This window comes from Diadema antillarum, unplaced genomic scaffold (genome assembly GCF_040938485.1).
Source record: "Diadema antillarum isolate AM-2024a unplaced genomic scaffold, OU_Dant_1.0 seq00000264_RagTag, whole genome shotgun sequence".
Taxonomy (NCBI): domain Eukaryota; kingdom Metazoa; phylum Echinodermata; class Echinoidea; order Diadematoida; family Diadematidae; genus Diadema; species Diadema antillarum.
This window is the reverse complement of record NW_027271302.1, coordinates 799,459-822,123: the sequence shown is the minus strand read 5'-3', so window position 1 is coordinate 822,123 and position 22,665 is coordinate 799,459. Positions and strand designations below refer to the sequence as shown.

Sequence of the window (22,665 nt, the reverse complement as noted above, 5' to 3'; positions counted from 1 at the left end):
TTTGGTAGGACAAATTCTATAACCCTTTAATTCCCAGCTCAGTAGAGACTCTTTCATGTAGCACTACAATTTCTATAACCCTTTTATTCCCAGCTACTTTGTACACCATTCATTTGACTGGACAATTTCTATAACCCTTTTATTCCCAGCTACTTTGTACACCATTCATTTGACTGGACAATTTCTATAACCCTTTTATTCCCAGCTACTTTGTACACCATTCATTTGACTGGACAATTTCTATAACCCTTTTATTCCCAGCTACTTTGTACACCATTCATTTGACTGGACAATTTCTATAACCCTTTTATTCCCAGCTACTTTGTACACCATTCATTTGACTGGACAATTTCTATAATCCTTTTATTCCCCGCTACTTTGTACACCATTCATTTGACTGGACAATTTCTATAACCCTTTTATTCCCAGCTACTTTGTACACCATTCATTTGACTGGACAATTTCTATAACCCTTTTATTCCCAGCTACCTTGTACACCATTCCTTTGACTGGACAATTTCTATAACCCTTTTATTCCCAGCTACTTTGTACACCATTCATTTGACTGGACAATTTCTATAACCCTTTTATTCCCAGCTACTTTGTACACCATTCATTGACTGGACAATTTCTATAACCCTTTTATTCCCAGCTACTTTGTACACCATTCATTTGACTGGACAATTTCTATAACCCTTTTATTCCCAGCTACCTTGTACACCATTCCTTTGACTGGACAATTTCTATAACCCTTTTATTCCCAGCTACTTTGTACACCATTCATTTGACTGGACAATTTCTATAACCCTTTTATTCCCAGCTACTTTGTACACCATTCATTGACTGGACAATTTCTATAACCCTTTTATTCCCAGCTACCTTGTACACTCTTTCATTTGGTAGGACAAATTCTATAACCCTTTGATTCCCAGCTCAGTAAAGACTCTTTCATGTAGCACTGCAATTTCTATAACCCTTTTATTCCCAGCTACCTTGTACACCATTCATTTGACTGGACAATTCCTATAACCCTTTTATTCCCAGCTACCTTGTACACTCTTTCATTTGGTAGGACAAATTCTATAACCCTTTAATTCCCAGCTACCTTCTACACCATTCATTTGACTGGACAATTCCTATAACCCTTTTATTCCCAGCTACCTTGTACACTCTTTCATTTGGTAGGACAAATTCTATAACCCTTTCATTCCCAGCTACTCTGTACACCCTTTCATTTGGTTGGACAAATTCCATAACCCTTTAATTCCCAGCTCAGTAAGGACTCTTTCACGTAGCACTACAATTTCTATAACCCTTTTATTCCCAGCTACCTTGTACACCATTCATTTGACTGGACAATTTCTATAACCCTTTTTTTCCCAGCTACTTTGTTCACCATTCATTTGACTTTACAATTCCTATAACCCTTTTATTCCCAGCTACTTTGTACACCATTCATTTGACTGGACAATTTCTGTAACCCTTTTATTCCCAGCTACTTTGTACACCATTCATTTGACTGGACAATTCCTATAACCCTTTTATTCCCAGCTACCTTGTACACTCTTTCATTTGGTAGGACAAATTCTATAACCCTTTAATTCCCAGCTACAGCTACTTTGTACACCATTCATTTGACTGGACAATTCCTATAACCCTTTTATTCCCAGCTACCTTGTACACTCTTTCATTTGGTAGGACAAATTCTATAACCCTTTAATTCCCAGCTACCTTGTACACCATTCATTTGACTGGACAATTCCTATAACCCTTTTATTCCCAGCTACCTTGTACACTCTTTCATTTGGTAGGACAAATTCTATAACCCTTTCATTCCCAGCTACTCTGTACACCCTTTCATTTGGTTGGACAAATTCCATAACCCTTTAATTCCCAGCTCAGTAAGGACTCTTTCACGTAGCACTACAATTTCTATAACCCTTTTAATCCCAGCTACTTTGTACACCATTCATTTGACTGGACAATTTCTATAACCCTTTTATTCCCAGCTGCCTTGTACACCATTCATTTGACTGGACAATTTCTATAACCCTTTTATTCCCAGCTATTTTGTACACCATTCATTTGACTGGACAATTTGTATAACCCTTTCATTCCCAGCTACTTTGTACACCATTCATTTGACTGGACAATTTCTATAACCCTTTTATTCCCAGCTACTTTGTACACCATTCATTTGACTGGACAATTCCTATAACCCTTTTATTCCCAGCTACCTTGTACACTCTTTCATTTGGTAGGACAAATTCTATAACCCTTTCATTCCCAGCTACTCTGTACACCCTTTCATTTGTTTGGACAAATTCCATAACCCTTTAATTCCCAGCTCAGTAAAGCTCAGCTTGTAGCACTACAATTTCTATAACCCTTTTATTCCCAGCTACCTTGTACACCATTCATTTGACTGGACAATTTCTATAACCCTTTTATTCCCAGCTACTTTGTACACCCTTTCATTTGACTGGACAATTTCTATAACCTTTTTATTCCCAGCTACTTTGTACACCCTTTCATTTGGTAGGAAAGTTTCTATTACGCTATTATTCCCAGCTCAGTGTACACCCTTTCATTTGGTCGGACAGTTTCTATAACCTTTCTATTCCCATCTCAGTGAAAGCCCTTTCATGCTGCAGGGCAATTTCTATAACCCTTTTATTCCCAGCTCAGGGGAAACCTTTTCATTTGGCAGGACAGTTTCAATAACCATTTTATTCTCAGATCAGTGTAGACCCTTTCATTTTGTAAGACAATTTCTATAAGCCTTTTATTGCCAGCTTCTTTGCACACCCTTTCATTTGGTAGGACAATTTCTATATCCCTTTTATTCCCAGCTACCTTGTACACTCTTTCATTTGGTAGGACAAATTCTATAACCCTTTAATTCCCAGCTACTTTGTACACCATTCATTTGACTGGACAATTCCTATAACCCTTTTATTCCCAGCTACCTTGTACACTCTTTCATTTGGTAGGACAAATTCTATAACCCTTTAATTCCCAGCTACCTTGTACACCATTCATTTGACTGGACAATTCCTATAACCCTTTTATTCCCAGCTACCTTGTACACTCTTTCATTTGGTAGGACAAATTCTATAACCCTTTCATTCCCAGCTACTCTGTACACCCTTTCATTTGGTTGGACAAATTCCATAACCCTTTAATTCCCAGCTCAGTAAGGACTCTTTCACGTAGCACTACAATTTCTATAACCCTTTTAATCCCAGCTACTTTGTACACCATTCATTTGACTGGACAATTTCTATAACCCTTTTATTCCCAGCTGCCTTTTACACCATTCATTTGACTGGACAATTTCTATAACCCTTTTATTCCCAGCTATTTTGTACACCATTCATTTGACTGGACAATTTGTATAACCCTTTCATTCCCAGCTACTTTGTACACCATTCATTTGACTGGACAATTTCTATAACCCTTTTATTCCCAGCTACTTTGTACACCATTCATTTGACTGGACAATTCCTATAACCCTTTTATTCCCAGCTACCTTGTACACTCTTTCATTTGGTAGGACAAATTCTATAACCCTTTCATTCCCAGCTACTCTGTACACCCTTTCATTTGTTTGGACAAATTCCATAACCCTTTAATTCCCAGCTCAGTAAAGCTCAGCTTGTAGCACTACAATTTCTATAACCCTTTTATTCCCAGCTACCTTGTACACCATTCATTTGACTGGACAATTTCTATAACCCTTTTATTCCCAGCTACTTTGTACACCCTTTCATTTGACTGGACAATTTCTATAACCTTTTTATTCCCAGCTACTTTGTACACCCTTTCATTTGGTAGGAAAGTTTCTATTACGCTATTATTCCCAGCTCAGTGTACACCCTTTCATTTGGTCGGACAGTTTCTATAACCTTTCTATTCCCATCTCAGTGAAAGCCCTTTCATGCTGCAGGGCAATTTCTATAACCCTTTTATTCCCAGCTCAGGGGAAACCTTTTCATTTGGCAGGACAGTTTCAATAACCATTTTATTCTCAGATCAGTGTAGACCCTTTCATTTTGTAAGACAATTTCTATAAGCCTTTTATTGCCAGCTTCTTTGCACACCCTTTCATTTGGTAGGACAATTTCTATATCCCTTTTATTCCCAGCTAAGTGTAGACCCTTTCATGTAGACAGACAAATTATATTACCATTTTATTCCCAGCCCAGGCTAGACAATTTCATGTGGCAAGACATTTATGATAACCCTTTTATTCCCAGCTCAGTGTAGACCGTTTATGTGGCCGGACAATTTCTATAGCCCTTTTATTCCCAGCTACAACTAGTGTAGGCCCTTTCATTTTGCAAGACAATTTCTATAAACCTTTGGAAGAACTTTATGATCTTAAGATGCATAATGTGTTATGGTGCAGATCTGACTATCTGTTATTGCACAAGAGGTCACCGAAAATGGTGTTGAGCGTCAAAATTCATGTCTTTGGGTGCATGTTTTGAAGCTGATAACTTCAAAATTCAAATTGCCCTGCCAGTGCCACATGAAAGGGCTTGCACTGAACTTGGAATAAAAGGGTTATAGAAATTGTCCTTACTTATGAAAGGGTCTACACTAAGCTGGGACTAAAAGGGTTATAGAAATTGTCTTGCAAAATGAAAGGGCCTACACTAGTTGTAGCTGGGAATAAAAGGGCTAAGTTTGTTATGACTGACACTTCAGCTAATTGAATGAGGCAGACTTAACCAGAAGAAGAAAAAGAAGAAGAAGTAGGACATCTGTATCTGTAGAGAAGAAAACCTTCCGTGCATTCGATGTATTTCACTGTGAGTTCTGGACAGCATGAAAGATCAACAGTGTGTCTACTTCTTCATGATTCTTATTCTGGAAAAAGAAGTCTTTTTTATGCTATTATGCCCTGAAGAAGAGATGATGCCATGTTTGTGTGATCTACTGTAGTATTCTAGAACCTTTGCAGCAATATAGGTGGTCAGCTCAGCATTTGACTTTATGTGAAAGGCACCTGCTTGTTGGGATATATGTTGGTGTCATTTCTGACCTGGTATTGAATATTACTCCCGGTTCCTGTGACATCTTGGTTTGTTGCCTTCAGACGGACCTCTTCCAGTGCCATTTCATAGAGAGCTACATATGAAGAGTTGTGGACACAAAGAGCACACCCTTCTAATGTGTACATTTCAGGATTTGCTTTGTTGTTGCAGACCCAGAGATCTCGACATCAGCTTCTATATATCCCAGCATCATCAATGCCAGGAGGTACCAAGAGTGTTACTGTAAGGCAGCTATGACAACATGTAGTTCTCCCAGTCATGCAGACGTGGGCCAACTGCGCGTTTCAGTTTACAAATGTACAAATGTAGGTCTGGCATCTAGCAGTTGGACCACCTTCTGCAGACATGTGTGAATTTTATCTTGCTCAGCCTGGAATATTGTTTTATGTTTCCCCTGCTTCCAGTCTAGATAACGAAGTTGTAGCGATTCATCTCTAGTTGTCTTCCTTTATATTGGTAATACAATGTTTCGGTTGCATTTTTGTTGCTGTTTAATAGTGGAAGATTATAATATTTCTTGAAAACCTTCTTGTCATGATTTGGATTTTATTTCAGCCTATATTTTCTGTAAACACTTGACAGCTTTAGCCAATACTAATCTGACATGAACATTTGGGTTAATTTTTTTTCTACAGCAGACTTTATAAAATGGAAAGAAAAACTTGTTCTTTGATCCACTTTTCCATCTCAGATCAATCTTTCCGAATCCTGTAAATTTCTGACAACTGAGACAAGCAATGTTATATTCTTTTTCCAACAATGTTTTTGTACGTAAATAGATTAAACTTGCCTTCTGAAAAGTAAATTCTTCAGCGGCAGTGACACTGAATGTAATGGACTGGTGGTCATTACCCTAGGATTCACATATAAAATTCAACATGTTCAAAAAGGAAAGAAATCAAGCAGTCTTACTAATCATTACTGCATTTATACCCAGGCAAGTTTTCTGTGCATACAAGTAACACCCCAACCTCTACTTAACTGCCCTTGCACCCTGTTCCCCTTTGCCCATTTCCCCTGTGCAGAGAGATTCTGATGGTAGCCAGTGCCAACATCAAGACTCCAAGCATGGAGGCACCATTCCAAGACCCTGGGATATCAGCAAGGAGAGTGGCTAAAGTTAGGAGGCAGCTCACCAGGGTCAATCTCTCTCAGGTCAGTGGAAAGTTTCAGCTTGTCCTGGTTGCAGCTTTTCTCTCTTGATACTTACAAATTGGATTGTAATTTGGATTGGATAAAATCAGATAGCAAATATGTGAAGCCAACAACACATTCTTGTTTCTTCTTTGAAATGGATTTCCCATTTTGTATTGTTGATTTGAAGTTGATTTTTCTTTAATTTGATTTGATTTAATTTAATTAATCATAATCATATCTTTCACCCCTTCCAAGGCATTTTTGAGACAGTTGTCTGTGTAGTTGTCAGTCAAGTTCATGTATCAATGTTTGACATTACCATTTTTCATTTCGAGTTTTACAATTCCTCAGTCTCATCTATTACAAGTGTTAACTTAAATTTAAAGAAGGCAAGAAACATTAACACTTGAACATTTCCTATCTTAAATCAGATATTTTCAAAACCTTGAGATTTTTCTTGTGGCCATCTTTGATAAATTTCTGTTTTAAGGAGTAAAGTGTGACAAATTTTGCACATTACAGTCTGAGCACCTAGAGAATGACAGAATACCTAAAGCAAGAAATTGATGCTCAGGGATGTAATCAGGATATTTGTTTGACGATGTAACAGGTCTTGGTGTTCTCATTTATCTCAAATCAGTGATCATAACTCTAATTTGCCCCGAGACTAGGGGAACAAAGTTAGTATTGTTTGTAACTATGAGACAGTATGTTTCCACTCCATTCTGCTTTATCTGATTGTGCCTTGTTTTTGATTCACAGGTCATTGAAGACATTGACATCTGGGAGTCTTACCAGTTTCCAACAGCTTTGTAAGTATTACAGAGGATACTTGAATTCAGTGACAGTACATGTATGTGGATGATTACTAGATAAAAATGCAGAAATGCCTCAAATGATAAGATAATATTTTTGTCATTTCAAATGGCTTCCAATGTCATGTTCATAAATGACAGACGTAAAAGTTGGAAAAATGTGATGGTGTGAATTCAGTATTACTGTTTTGATTGAGGACATATGAAGCCTAGAAATGCAAAATATTTTCTACATCATGGTTTTGTTTTGTTTTTGTTTTGTTTTGTTTTGTTCCCATGTGGAGAGTGATTTTAGCACGTACACTGTATTGTGCTTGTTACTTAATTCATTATGCCTCCGCCACGAAGTGGTGCCGGAGGCATTATGTTTTCGGGTTGTCCGTCCGTCCGTCCGTCCGTCCTTCCGTCCGTCCGTAATGAGTTTTGTGGACAGGGTAACTACCAAAACCTTTTGAGGTATCCTAATGAAACTTGGCATGTATGTGTATTAGGGGGTGAAGTTGTGCCTATCAACTTTTGGGTGCACATGCTCAAGGTCAAAGGTCAAAAGGTCAAGGTCAAATGCTTAAAATTTTATAATTTCCCCCATATCTATGCAATGCCTGAAGATATTTTCTTGAAACTTAGTGTATACATGTACTACCCAATTAAGATTCTCTGGTGAAAGTTTGGGGTCATGAGGTCAAAAGGTCAAAGGTCAAAAGGTCAAGTAAAATGTTAAAATTTCACTTTTTTCTCTGTATCGTGGAAATTGTTCAAGGTATCTTCATGGAACATAGTGTATATGCATCTACTGACTGGCAGTGGTTATCTAGGGAATTTAGGGTTCATGGGGTCAAAGGTCAGGGGTCAAAGGTCAAGGGCAATACTTCAAAATCTTACTATTTTCCTTATATTTATGCAATGCCAGCAGGATATTTTTTTTTTAAAACTTGATGTATGCATGTCTAACCCAATAGAGATTCTCTGGGATTTTTTTTTTGCCAAGAAGGTCAAAGGTCAAAAGGTCAAAGATCAAGTGAAAGTGCTGAACTTACTTTTTTCTCCATATCTCGGAAGTGGCTCAAGTTATCTTGAAACTTAGTACATGCTGAATTTATGTATGTTCTGCCTGACAGTGCTTCTCTTATAAATCAAAGGCCAGATGAAAATGATAACAAATTACTGTTCAATACAGAAATTGCGTTTTTTCTCCATACCTTGAAAATTACTCAGTGCATAAACTTATGAAATGGTCAAAGTCAAGTTAAAGTTCTTAAATCCCCAAGTACATGCTCTCCTATTCATCCAATTAAACATAGGTCAAGGAAGGTAAACATTCAATACATTTGTGACAAACATGTCATTTTAATATTTTGCCAATTTTGTGAAAATGTAATCACACATTGTCCACATGTACTATAGACCTATTCGGAGAATCATGCATTATGGTGGAGGCATACCAGTCGCCATAGCGACATTTCTAGTTTTCAATTTGTAACACAGGGATTTTCATGATATATCTCATCTCCTGCTGACCCAAGATACAATCACATTCTTCAAACAGTGCAGTGAAATAGATAATATGCTATTGACTCTTTCCCTTTGCATTTCACATTTTCGCCAGTGACCACTACCGAGTCTACAAGATAAGGTTGAGCTTTCTTCCACACAATGAGTACAAGGTGAGATACATAATTGGTATTGGCTGGCCTTTATGGCTTTTGTCCCAGGTGGTATTCCTAGAACTGGGACTGTACTGCTCAAGCTTATTCTGAAAAGTGCAACCTTTTCATCACAGTGGTCTTGTCTTTAACAGGTTCCCCCCCCCCCCCCCCAAAAAAAAAAAAAAAAAAAAAAAGAGAGAGAGAGAGAGAGAGAGAGAAGAATGCCAATCATCTATTATTGTGTGTAATATAGTAGTTGAATATGAAATAAGATGAAAGAGCATAGATTATTTTGATTCAGCCGAAGGATTATAATGTTAGGGAAAATAATTTTTTGGTATTCGGCAAACCTGAATTCATTAGATTATAAAAGATGGTTTTGGTTGAGACCTAACTTCAGGTTTCTAATATTTTTTTTTGTGAGATAATGAGAAACCTTTTATAAAATATGAAGGAGCATGTAATTCCAAGAGAGATTCAATGTTTATTTGATGAAAATTGTTTTTAAAAATGGCTGAGATGTCAGCTTTATGCCCAAATTTTTGTCCTTTTATAATCTCTTACTTTTTACGGTAAACATGATGACATACCATATACAAATTTCATCCTCTGTTTGAACTGTTTTGTGCCTGCTACTTGTCATTTTCCTTATTGGTGAAAATTCAGAGACCTTGTCGATGCGAGATGAGTGCATTATCCAAAACAAGTAGCGGTAGATGTGGAAAGATGCAAGAAATTACTAAACATAGTTTTTGTGTGATTCTAATAGGGACTTCCCCTTCAGGCATTACTGAGCTATTGCTGTAGAAATCTATTTGAAATACCTCTATAAAAGTGAGATGTCCCCAGAGAAGTCATTATGTGGTTTTTTTTTTTATTAGGTGAATTTAGAAAGTTTATAGTTATATTCACTTTGTCATTACACTTCCATTATGTGATAAGTTACATTTTGAACATTCTATCTTCTTTATCACATTTGACTTCTAGGATGAATTGAATGCCACACCAGCCAGCATTCTTGACTACATCGAGCAAATCTTCCTGAAGAAATTTCTGGATGTTTTGAAGAGAAAAATGAAGGACATCAAGAAGACAAAGTAAGCACTGACCTCCTTCACGATCTTGTGATGATCTGTTGTTTATGAAGTCCTCGTGCAATCATAATACAATCATATTTTTTCAGAATTCTTATCGCACTTAGTACCAGAGTGATACAAGTTGTTGGAAGATCATATTAAATCATATCAGTTTTGGTAAATGGATATGACACAGTTATAAACCTGGTAGATTGTCTGTGATATTGGAGGATATCCAGGGTCAAAGTTCAAGGTCCAATTCCGTACTGTCATTCTTCATGCTTCAAATTTCAACATAATTATGGAGTGGAATTGCACTCTAACTCAGTGATGAAACCCTTTTCCTCAAACTCAGTTCAGAAAAGTAGTACGAGGAACCTAGATAAGCATTTTGTAAAGGTCGAGAGGTAAGATTTAAAGTGCAGCTGTTGAATTTTAATGCTTATACAGTGGATTGGATAATTTCTACAATTCTTGCAAATTCGATGAATGCAGTGGTTCTGACATAATGCTGGACATTGAGTTAGGGGCAAAATTAGGCAAGGTCAAGTGGTAAAGTGTGACCCATCCAAATAGTTTACCTCCATTTTACACACATCCTCAGATTTGCATCAGCCAAGAAATCAAGGAGGACTGTTGGAGGAGAGGGTGACTCTGGTTCCCATGACAACAAGGATACCTCCAGTGGTGATGCGGCAGATGATGCGTCCCCAGTGGCGATGAAAAGAGAGTCGGTGTCATCCGATGATGGGAGTGGGGACGAGGGTGGAGCCGACCAGGATGCAGCTACCTCCAAGTACAAGCAGAGACACCAGGAGGAGCAGGAGTATGAGGATGGAGAGGAGGAGGGGGAGGAGGAGGAGGGGAAGAAGAAGGCACAGCAGGAGAATCTGGAGGAAGATGGAGATTGGGAGGAGATTCTTGACTCTGGTGAGAAATCTGTGGTCTCTCTGATGCTGGGAAGATATCAGAAGATTCATCTGTTTTGTTTTGTTTTGTTTTGTTTTGTTTTTGTTTTGTTTTTATAATTAACACACTTTATCTCATAGTGGTTGAATTGATCTTCACAACTTGTGGCCCTTCACCCATTTTCACCCGGAAATAATGTGCTTGTTTTGAAAAGAGAAATTATACAGAATCAGTATGAGAGATACGCAATTATAATTACTGGTATTTTTCCACTGTCTAAACCAATGCATTACTAAGCATTTCATGGGTTTTTGGAGAATGAATTCTTGCAAATTCTGAAGCTTTGAAATGAAGGGGGAAATTACCTAAGAAACTTGGGTCAATTTCACTGACAGGAGGTAAATGGAGACATCAGATCAGGCATTTTTAAAGTATGACACTGCACCAGCCATGATGCCATCATACATGTAGTTTTCTCTCTTTGTCAAATGGCCATGGCATTTTTTGGGGAAAGTGAACAATGCCTTCTACAGTTGTATAAGGGTGATAAAGTCATAAAAAACTTTGTTAAGAAATATGTGAAATGAGGGACATTTCAGGCACTAATGACTATTGGGAAAAAGGGAATTGCAAGACATGTTTTTACAAGGGCAAAATTACAATATGGTAACAACTTATACATGCCATGGTAGATGCCTATCATGTAAATCTTTTAGGGACGATTATCAAACTGTCACTGACATGCTGTGTTCGTTTCCATGCAATACATGATATGAATGCCAGATGTATGCCTTGGGTGTGTTCTCCTGTGAATAGAAAAAATTAGGCATCTACAATTTAGTGATATTGAGATGCATTCCATCTCTCTGATTCATTGAAGGTGATGAAGAGGGAGAGAGTATCCATGGAAACCACAATGATGAAAAGGAGGTGAAGATGGAGGAGGAGGAGGAGGAGATGATGAAAGAAGATCTGCTGCCTTCCAGTATGGAGGAGAGCAGTGCAGCTCCCAGGAGGAAGAAGAAGATGGGAGTCAGTGAGAAGGAGAAGGAGCAGAGGATTATGGTATGTTTGTCTGTCTATATACTCCATTAGGAATGGAGTATTATGGTATATTTGTCTATCCATGTGTACTCCATTAGGAATGGAGTATATGGTATGTTTGTCTTTCTACACTCCATCGAGAGCAGGAATTACAACTGCTTTAATTCTTGAGTCCTTGATAAAAGTCTTCATTTGAATTTGTTGGCACCAGTGGATGATGACAGTATAATGACCCTGTAAAGGTGTAATACATTTCTTTTGCTTTGGGAATGGTAGAGTAATTATGATAATAAACACACATTTGGAGAGCAAATGCCATAGAAGGCACTTGTGAGGCACAATTGCAGAGATATGCAAAAATTATATATTCAAAGTTTAAACTGAACAGGCATAACAAAACTAAACTTTGATATACTGTAAATTGGATATTATTTGCGTGAGTAATTTTTCCCGCGCGGCCAGGTGAGATGAGCTTTGCATATTTTTAGTCTTGCAGAATCAAGATATGAACTACTGGAACATATACAATGTAGCAAGCAAAAACATTCATGTGCTTTTATTTTTGCACTGGTTTCTGCCTGCGCAAAATGTACCAAACTTTCAACGCTGAAAATTTCCAAGTTACAGTACTGTGAAAGTTCACTAATAATGTCAATTTATGTATGATTGAGGAATGTAAGAAGTCCTGGGTTAGAAGTGATTTTCATTACATGTTTTGTGCATACTTTGAGAGTTATGTAGAGATTCATTATGGTGACAAGAACAATGACATTTTGGTGGTATGTGAAGCATAGAGCATTAAGTCTCATTTCACTCGGTAGAAAGGAATTGCAGTAGAAATGACTGCCTTCATTTGTAATCTCACATGTTTATCAAATTTGATATTAGGCCCTGGATTGGGAGACCACTTAACGCTATCCCCCGACCCTTTTCTTCTCATATGATAGTGTATATTGCATGTTTATTTACAAAGAGAGCATCTAAGGCTGGATATATCATGTGACGTCTTGAATAAAGGATTTGTGGAATGTAGAGTTAGATTTACAACTTACAGAATGTAAATGTACAATGTACAAATGTGTGCCTTTGTAATTGTGGATCTTACAGTTTTGAATAGTTTCTGTTCTAGTGGTGATGCTTATCAAAGGCTATCACCATCATATGCAACTTATAAAAAGGAGAGAAAGAATTTATAATGAAATTCCTCTCAAATTTGCAAACGTCCATATACTTTTCTGTGGTATATTTTTGAACTGCAAAAGAATATAAGGAAGTGATGCTGGGGAAGTTTGTTAGTCTGTGGAAATGAGTGGCCAGTTGCCATGGTGACAGAAATGTTTATTCATACAAAGGATTTTGCTTGCTTCTCCTTACTGCCAGGCTGTCCTGATGATCAGCCCCATGATTGCACTCTATGACTTTGATGCTGTCAATCAACTGTGGTGTGAGTTCACATTCAAGGTGAGTCAGCTGTCAAAGGCAGACAGTGTAGCAAAACACACTGATGAAAACTGTTTCTTATATCCAATACCGGCGAGCTAATGGAATATATGCAGTCAAAAGGAGCCTGAGCTTTTGATCCTAGCACAGTCTTTGTCAGAGGCAAAATGACAAATTAGGGAAAGCCATCATGGTGCACACACACACACACACACACACACACACACACACACAAGAAGCACAGTCAGAGAAGGGCTAGGGACATAAAACAATGAAAAACTAGATATATTGCTACGGTGACTGATATGCCTCCGCCATAATGCATGGTTCTCCTAATAGGTCTATAGTACAATGTCTTGACAATGTGTGATGACAGTTTCACACAATTGGCAAAGTATTAAAATGACAGGTTTGCCACAAATGTGCTGAATGTTCACTTTCCTAGAACTAGGTTCAATTGGATGAATGATTAAAATGTCAGAGTGCAGGTATTTGGGGAACTGATGATTTTTACTTGACTTTTGACCCTTTTATAAGTTTTTGCATTGAGTAATTATCAAGGTATTGAGAAAAAGTATAATTTCAGTATCAAATGGGAAAATAGCATTATCTAAACCTGGCCTTTGACCTTTGACCTCACAGTTCCAAAGAGAATCACTGTTAGGTTGAACATGCATAAATATGTAAGTTTCATGATGATACCTTGAGTTACTTTTGAGATATGGAGGAAAAAGTGCAATTCAACACTTTCACTTGACCTTTGACCTTTTGACCTTTGACCTTTCGGCAAGAAACTTCCTACAGAATATATATCGGGTAATACATGCGTACATCAAGTTTTTAAAAAAAACAACTTTTAGGCATTGCATGAATATAAGGAAAGTAGTGATATTTTGAGGAGTTGACCTTGACCTTTGACCCCCTGACCTTTGAACCATGACCCCCAACTTCCCTAGATAATCACTGCCCATTGGAACAATATACTATTTAAAGTTCCATGAAGATACCTTGAACCATTTGCGAGATATGGAGAAAAACATGAATTTTCAAACTTTTTTTTCACAAAATAACCTGTGACCTTTGACCTTTGACCCGTGACCCTAAAATCCAAACAAAGTATTATCCCCCCAGGATATACCCTCATACCAAGTTTGATGTAAAACCATCACACGGTTCTTGAGATATCGACAAAAACAAAACGGGACGGACGGACGACCCGAAAACTTTATGCCTCCGGCCACTTCGTTGCCGGAGGCATAAAAAGAAGAATGATTTAGAAGCCAGACAGGTAAGAAAAGGGAATTAAAGCAAGGAGGGTGAGCAGACAAAGGCAGAGGTGGGCCAGTGATGATCCCAAGGATCTTACGGGGCAACCTGTGAAGAATAAAGACTAGGAAAAGAATGAAATAGCCACAGCAAGAGTAAATGGGGGTGGGAGGGGGGACTGATCAAGCAGCAAGCCCAAAACTTGGTACACAAATATGTGACAAAAAAATTAAAGAAATGAATGAAAGTGAGAGCCAGCCAACAAGTGAATTAAAAGAAAAGGCACTACATACTATTTATTTACAGGAGTGGTGTGATATAAAAGCAAAAATGTGTATGAAATTATGTGCACATACGCGTATACACGTAAACAAATATATGTGTGTGTGGAAAAGGGCCATATAAAAGTACAACGTGTAACTCCGACAAGAGGAAGGAACAAACTGGGAATAAGAGTTGTACATTCAGAAAATGTTCAATATCCACGAGGGATATGAATTATATAATTTCTGTCATTCATTACTCTACACATTTTCCTAATGTACACCTCTTGTTGTCTCACATAAGAAAGTGTTCAGGCCCCAGATCTATTATTAAGTGTGACTGCTCAGCTCAAAAGCCATGAAAAGTCACAGATTAGGATTCTACGTAATGAACCAAAATATGTCATTTGGGTTGACTGACTCATATCTTTTAAGTTTGTCTTACCTGGCAGAGTAATCTCTTCTCTACCTACTGTCAAAATTTGGCAGCTTCAAACAGCAGGTGCTGCTTTCACTGGGAAATAAAACACCTTTTCATTGATCCTTCGGCAGAGCTCACCTGAGTGACATTAATCTTTAAATCCTCTTTTTTCCCTTTTCTATGAAACTGAACCTTCTATTTCTGTCACTTTCTAAGTGGGTTAAGATGGTCTAATTTTAAGGAGTTATATGTCATTTAAAGCTCACTCTGTTATGCTTTGTAGAAAAGTGTGAATTCATTTTGGCATATTTTTTGTGGGTTTTGAGCTTGGTGGTCACAAGTGATGCTTTCAACTACTGTATACGCTATATATTTCGCGGGGGTTTTATTTTCGCGAATTTCGCGAGTCGGGAGCTATTCGCGAAATTAACAACACGCGAAAATATTACCTTCCAAAATGAATCCCTTGCCTTGATGATACGAACATTTCAGTACTAGAATACCATGTCACGGCTTACCGAACAGACCATACTGGCTAAGCTTGTTCACGCACGTCCACGTCTACTTACGAATACTGTAGAGAGCCAATCCATTATCGCAAGGGGACCACTCGTCAGAAATCTAGCGCGATGGACTTAACCACTTCAAAAATGTTGAATTCTAACTTACTAGGTCTAGTTCGCAGAGTTTGGCAAGTCTTTTTCATGCAGTGTATAACTAGTATCATTCTTATATGCTAGTAAGTTGACAATTCACACTTTCTCTGCCACTTCATATTTTCTCTGGTCCCCCAATCGCGAATTTAACCACTCGCGAAAATGTGTGACATCGGCAATTCGCGAAAATTTATGTACGCGAAAATTATAGCGTATACAGTAATTCTATTTACAATTCAACAACAAATCAAAGTCAATGTTAAAGAATGTTTTTGCCATGCTTTTCTATCTTCACATTTCCCTTTTGAAATCCAAAGTTTGTTACAGATCTTCTACTTTTGTTTCTTTGGCTCAAGCATCATCATTTTTCAATGTAAATCAAGTATGAAGAACGTATATTGTATTTTTCACTTAACATCTTCACTATCGTATTCACAAGAATAAGATCAAACATCACCAAAGCTCCCAATCAACTTACAGTATTGTGAATTAGAATCATCAATAGCCTTCATAGTGTATTAACTGACAAATGCATCATTGCTATCCTTACAGCTTGACCTGACAGATGCCAAACTGGACATGTCTTCACTACTGGAGTCCCTGGCTGAAGATGCTACCGTCCACCATGTCCCCGGCATCACTCGATGCCTGGTGTCTGGACATGGGGGACTGGAGCCCAGGCTGCTCACAGAGGGAGTTAACCTCCAAGTAAGTCTAGCTTGCTGCTATTAGACTCTGTTGCTCCTGAACTGTGGCCCTGGGTTACCCCTCTTGAAAATTACAGAACAACCTGCAACTGCCCGTAGCACATCTGTCTGTGAGTGTGTGTGCGTGTGCATGTGCACTTCATTTTCAAGTCCATGGCATGCCTGTACCACCTTGCTTTGTAAATTGAGTAAAAAAACAAAAAACAAAACAAAAAAGAAGCCCTGTATACAATCAGTTGTGTGTTAATGCTTGCTACATAATATGAAATCTGCTGCTGCTTTTAAATAGTGAATACAGGTTGATATTTGAAGATACCTCAAGGTGCTGTACGTAGGATTGAAGGTCAGTTCATCTAACAGTGAATGTGGGAGGGTACACGGCAGAGTGGAATCTCACAGTCCATACTGTGTTTACTGTGGTCACCACACATATCAGGAAGTTTTGCAGATAAAGCGGCTGATTTGTAACATTTCAAAGTAGGTGATGTGGGTCCATAACATTTGCTTTTGTGACAATTGTTCCCGTGAAATATCTGCACACTAAGCGAAACATAAATTCTACCCACAATCATAATACTAACCGTAATCCTAATCCTCATCTCAAACTAAACGTAAAATCCTAGCCCAATTAACCCTAAGTCCTTGGAGAAAATAAGACTGGTCAGGAGCCGTTATTGTGTCACTGATGTGAGTACATATATCACAGTTTTCATAGTAACAGTATAGTATTTAAAGGTGCAGTATTGCCACTGTCATTTAAAACTTTTGGCAGTGGACAGTCAACCTGTCAAGAACATCAATTGTTCTCATCACTTTGCTGCATTCCTTTGAAAGAAAATGGCAGACAATCAAACACACCAATTAAACGGGAGTCCATATCAGCACTACAGGTACATATGTAGAGGTAGGATTGGGAGCAAATACTGTCCCTAGGTAATATTCAATTTGTATTCTACAAGCTTGCTAAGGATGACTACTGTAAAACGAGGAACGTTCACGTGCATTTTAATTTCACGAATTTCGCGAGCCGCAACATTCGCAAAATTAAAATGCATGCGAAAGTTCTTACCTACACAATATGCATTGGATGCCAGTGGTCAAGTCGTGAAAATTTCATGCTGTGAGAAATGGCGTCGACTCCAATTCGCGAAATGTTCATGGCGCGAATATATCGTGTTTTACAGTATTTCCTGTAATGGACTGGGATCTGTGCCCCCCCCCCCCCCCCCCCCCCATATCTTGGTCCCCTCCCCCTACTTTTGTCCTCCAACTAGCACAGTTGTGTTTTTTTCTCTCTCTCCGGAAGACAGCATTTCACAAAGCTAGTTCAGAGAATGTGACATTGGGGGAAAAAAAATGAATCTGAATTGCAGGCATTCTTTTGTCACCAGGGGATGGCCACAATGAGCCAATTGACTTTCCCAGGAATTGGTGATTATGGTTAGCATTATAGCAGAGAAAACAACCTTCGACCAGAGCATGGTCATAATTAGTGTGTGTTGCACTGATGCAAATTATCACCATCTGGAGATCAATGTCTCAAAATAGTCTTGCCTGGGGAAGATCATCCAGACACAAAAATGAAATATCACTGGCATCCAAAGCAACCCAAGTATGTGAACACTCATTCCAGGTGTCTTTAATGTCACAGGCTGTGTTGCAGCTGGGTCCTGATAATAGTTTAGTATTTTCTGAGAGCAGTCAGTCATTTTTCATGAGACTTGTTGAACATCATCTAGTGGCAAGTTTCTGATATGCAAGCCAGTCAAGTCCCAACAAATCATGTGCTGAAGTCACAGTCCTTCCTTAACCTATTCACAGCCTTTGGCATTTTGAGGAAATAAAGGTGTGTTATTGCTTTGATATATTCTCTATGTCTTTTTTTTTGTACAAAAGTTTAATGGTGCGGTGATTTTAATTGTGCTGCTGTCACTTCCTGATTTCTTCTTCTTTTTTTCCTACAGGAATTATACAAGTATGACAAGCTGCTGAATCTGAACAGAGCCTACACCAATGATATCCATGCCATGGCCAACACTTATGGAATAGAAGCAGCATGTAGAGCCATCATCAAGGCAAGTTTGCAAGAGTAAATTTGGTTTGGGATTTGTTTTTGTTTTTGTTTTGTTTTGGGTTTTTTTTTTTTTTGGGGGGGGGGGGGAGTTACAAGAAAGCCACTAAACTTCAGCTTCTCTTTTTCAGTTCTCGACACACTTCTTTGGGAAAGTCTTCGCTGAGCAGCATGCAGTGTGCTCAGTCTGTCTTGCTCTGGTAAAATGATGCTTTTAATGGGAATAAAGGTTAAGGTGTACAATAGGTAAAAGACTAGACTTTTTCTCGCAATAGAATATCTGGTGATTTTTATGCCTCCACCACGAAGTGGTGCCGGAGGCATTATGTTTTCGGATTGTACGTCCGTACATACGTACGTCCGCATTCGTTTACGCGATAACTTGAGTAATATTGACTGGAATTTTACCAAACTTGGTCCAAGTATAAAGTATGATGGAGCAATTACTGGATTAGATTTTTGGTGAAATCGGCTAAAGGCCAAAGGTCAAAAGGTCAAGGTCAAATCATGAAATTGTATCCGTTTACGTGATAACTCAAGACTGAATCAAGCAAATTTCACCAAACTTTGTCCGAAGATGATGTATGATGGGACAATTACTTGATTAATTTTTGAGTGAAATCGGACAGAGGTCAAAGGTCAAAGATCAAGGTCAAATCCTAAAATTTATCTGTTTACGTGATAATTCAAAACTGGATGAAGCAGCTTTCACCAAACTTGGTCCAAGGATAATGTATGATGAGGCAATTAGTTGAGTAGATTTTAGTGACATTGATAAGAGGTCAAAGGTCAAGGTCAAATGCTTAAAATGTTGCTATTTCCCCCATATCCACATGGAACTTGGTACATACGTATGTACTGACTGGCAGGGATTATCTAGGGAATTTAGGGGTCATGGGTCAATAGTCAGGGGGTCAAAGGTCAAGGTCAACTCCTCAAAATTTTACTATTTCCCTCATATACTAATATGTAGATGCAATGCTTCCATTATTATTTTTAAAACTTAATGTATACATGTATTACCTAATGGAGATTCTCTAGGAAATTTCCAGCCAGAAGGTCAAAGGTCAAAGGTTAAGGGTCAAAGGCCAGGCTTAAATGCAAAAAAAAAAAAAATCTATTTTATACTGTAATTACACTCTTTCTTCATACCTTGAAAATTACTCAATGCATAAACTTATAAAAGGGTCAGTCAGGAGTCAAGTAAAAATCCTCAATTCCCCAAATACTTGTACCTGCACTCTTAGACAATTATAGCAAACCTAGTTCAAGAAAAGTGAACATTCAAGATATTTCTGACAAACCTGTCATTTCAATATTTTGCCAGTTATGTGAAACTGTCATCACACATTGTGAAGACATTGTACTATACACCTATTGGGAGAATCATGCATTATGGCGGAGGCATCAGTCGCCATAGCGACATTTTTAGTTAAATTTGGCATCCTCAGCCATTTTGACAAGATGCTTGCTGAAGTAACAGGAAACATTGGGCTCTATTTCCATCTTTTACATTCAAGTGTACATCAAAAGATTGTCTCAATAGAAGCCATTTTCTCTGAAGTGATGATTGACACAAAGAAATTGTAGGGGCCTGAGCTTTCGATCCTACCAGAATCTTCATCAGACTCAGAGGCAAAATGACAAACAGGCAGGGAAAGCAATCACATATTATAAGGACTAGACACAACAAGCACAGTCAGGGGAGGGCTAGGGACACAGAACAAAGAAAACAAAAGGGGTGAGTGGGAAGTCATGGGAAAGGAGCCCAACAAGTAAGGGAGGGGATTAAAGCAGGAGGGTGGACAGTCAGGTCAGGGCACACTGCTTGGTCAGCCCCTCTGCCTTTTGTCTGTCCACCTTCCTGCTTTAATCCCCCTCCCTTACTTGATGGGCTCCTTGCCCTTGTCTTCCAACCCATCCTTTTGTTTTCTTTGTTTTTGTATCCCTAACCTTCCTCTGACTATGCTTCTTGTGTGTAGTCCTTATATATCATGGCTTTCCCTGCCCATTTGTCATTTTGCCTCTGACACAGATTCTGCTAGAATGGAAAGGTCTGGCCCCTTTTGACTCCATTTTACTCCATTGGCTGGCCATTATTGGATAAGCAGTTTTCAGAAGCTTTTTTTTTGCTACAAAGAAATTGTAATAGAAATCACCATTTTGCTCTTTGTGTGTACTAGGCAGTAGTGCTCTCATGAATCCAATATAATCACCCACCAATGTGTGTAGTGGGAAGTTTGTGGAGTAATTTTGTGTTATGCAATGATCTTATGAACAATGTAGATAGCTATCACTAAAATACAATAAATTGTTGCTAGATCAAATGCATAGATACCACAGGCCAACATAGAATTCTTGTTGTGCTTCCTGAGCGTAAAACCTCTCTGTCATTAAACAATACTAAACTTGTCTTTGTGAACAGGAAGTTCGAGACGTCTTCTCAGTGTACGGGATCACGGTGGACCCCCGCCACCTGTCCCTCATTGCAGACTACATGACCTTTGAGGGTGTCTACCGACCTTTCAACCGTATTGGCCTGGAGTCCAATGCCTCACCCCTACAGAAGATGACGTTTGAGAGCTGTATGAAGTTTCTCCGTGAGGCCACGATTCAAGGTCGGTGAAATCCACAGATCTTACCAAAGCTTCTTTACTGTGGATGACCATTGCAATGAATTTAAGGAGAACTTTCAGTATGAAGTCGCTGAATTGTGATGATTCTGGTAGCAGTGTTAAGATTTTGTGCCGTGCTTCCAGGGATATGTGCTGAGATATGATGAATTTTCATAAAGTGTGGGGCATATATGTGTATGAAAAAATTCCACCTCTTCTTTTGTCACCAACTCAAGTAGAGCGTTGTTTCAACTGAGTTTGAGTGAATTGCTAAATCTTCAAACCCTTTTATGGGAGGGGTACTCTCTGTCCATTAAGTAACCACAATTTGTTGCTCTGTTACCACTAGCCAGTTAGATGTGTGAGGATGATGAGGTGGCTCAGTCAGTTAGAAGTGTTTGTCTGCCTTGCCAGTCAGTTTTTGTGAGAGCGTTTCTTTACTTTCTTTGTCAAACAGGTGCCAAGGACAACCTGCAATCACCGTCCGCTCGTCTTGTGGTTGGCAGAGTAGTCAACGGTGGGACAGGTTGCTTTGATCTCATTCAGCCTCTCATGTGAAGAGTGGACAGGCAGCTCTGGACAGCCTTGGAAACATCGGAAGTGACCTTTTTTGTTACCATGAAAGGTCAAATGATGGTTAGAAAGACATGATGGTATTCAACAAAATTCAAACTTTTGTAATCTGGATGTTCCAGTGAATATTTGTGAAGATAATATCCACTACTCTTTACTTTCCCATAATTAACTTTTTTTATTTTGGGCAATTTTTACTAAAGGCAGTATTCAGTTGTTCAAAATGAATCTTCCAATCAAGTCTTAAATCCACTTTTGTCAACCATTTTGAGACACCATGTAAGAACCTTTTCACAGTGAGCAGAGACCCTCATTGTAAATTGATGGAATTTGTTTTGTGTTCTACAAGGATAATACAGTGAGGTTCCTTGAACTTATGTGATTTCACACCTCTTTCTGCACTTGGTCACTGGAAAATGTTCAAGTTTGAAAAAGTTCATCAATTATACATATACCAGCTGTTATGATACACTCTAGAAAAATACATGTATCTCTCAGAATAGTGCCTTGGTGTAAAGTTCCTTATCGTAGCTACTCCCTTATGAAGGGAGACAACCCGTTTAACTTAAATCTAGGGTTGGTTCATTTTTTTTTTTTTTTTTTTTTGGGGGGGGGGGGGTAATTTTGCAGTGGCATGACAGAAGACGGGTATTAATGTTCTTTAATGTTAGTACGTAGAGCAAAGTGTAGTTCAGCTGAAGTTTTCTGGCTTCTATCCATAGTGTATGTCAATCCAAGACTGCTCTTTTGATCATTTCTCATGCTTTGCTTTTGTAATTTCAAATATTTGATTTTGCAGTTTTCATGAAAAATGGATTTATTTTGATGAAATATTATAGCTACAGCTGAATTCATCTTCGGCATCTGTACTATAATAAGAGCACTACATCATGAGAATACATGTGCAAAGGATAAGTTTATATTTTGATAAATATTTGAAGGAGTGTACTAAGTCCTTTATCA

The 22,665-nt window shown here is 38.3% G+C and overlaps 1 protein-coding gene across 1 annotated transcript in view; it reads left to right on the top strand.

Annotated features, from left to right (window-relative positions):
* The window catches only part of LOC139729819 (DNA-directed RNA polymerase I subunit RPA1-like), a 69,333-nt gene extending 47,042 nt beyond the window's left edge, over nt 1-22,291 (top strand). Inside the window, 12 exon segments of the mRNA XM_071640747.1 lie at nt 6,089-6,218; nt 6,963-7,012; nt 8,622-8,679; nt 9,649-9,758; nt 10,342-10,692; nt 11,542-11,610; nt 11,612-11,711; nt 13,071-13,151; nt 16,289-16,444; nt 18,408-18,518; nt 20,940-21,132; nt 21,587-22,291. Coding sequence (XP_071496848.1) covers nt 6,089-6,218; nt 6,963-7,012; nt 8,622-8,679; nt 9,649-9,758; nt 10,342-10,692; nt 11,542-11,610; nt 11,612-11,711; nt 13,071-13,151; nt 16,289-16,444; nt 18,408-18,518; nt 20,940-21,132; nt 21,587-21,687 — 1,510 coding nt within the window. The 3' untranslated portion in view covers nt 21,688-22,291.
* The last annotated feature ends 374 nt before the right edge of the window (nt 22,292-22,665 follow it).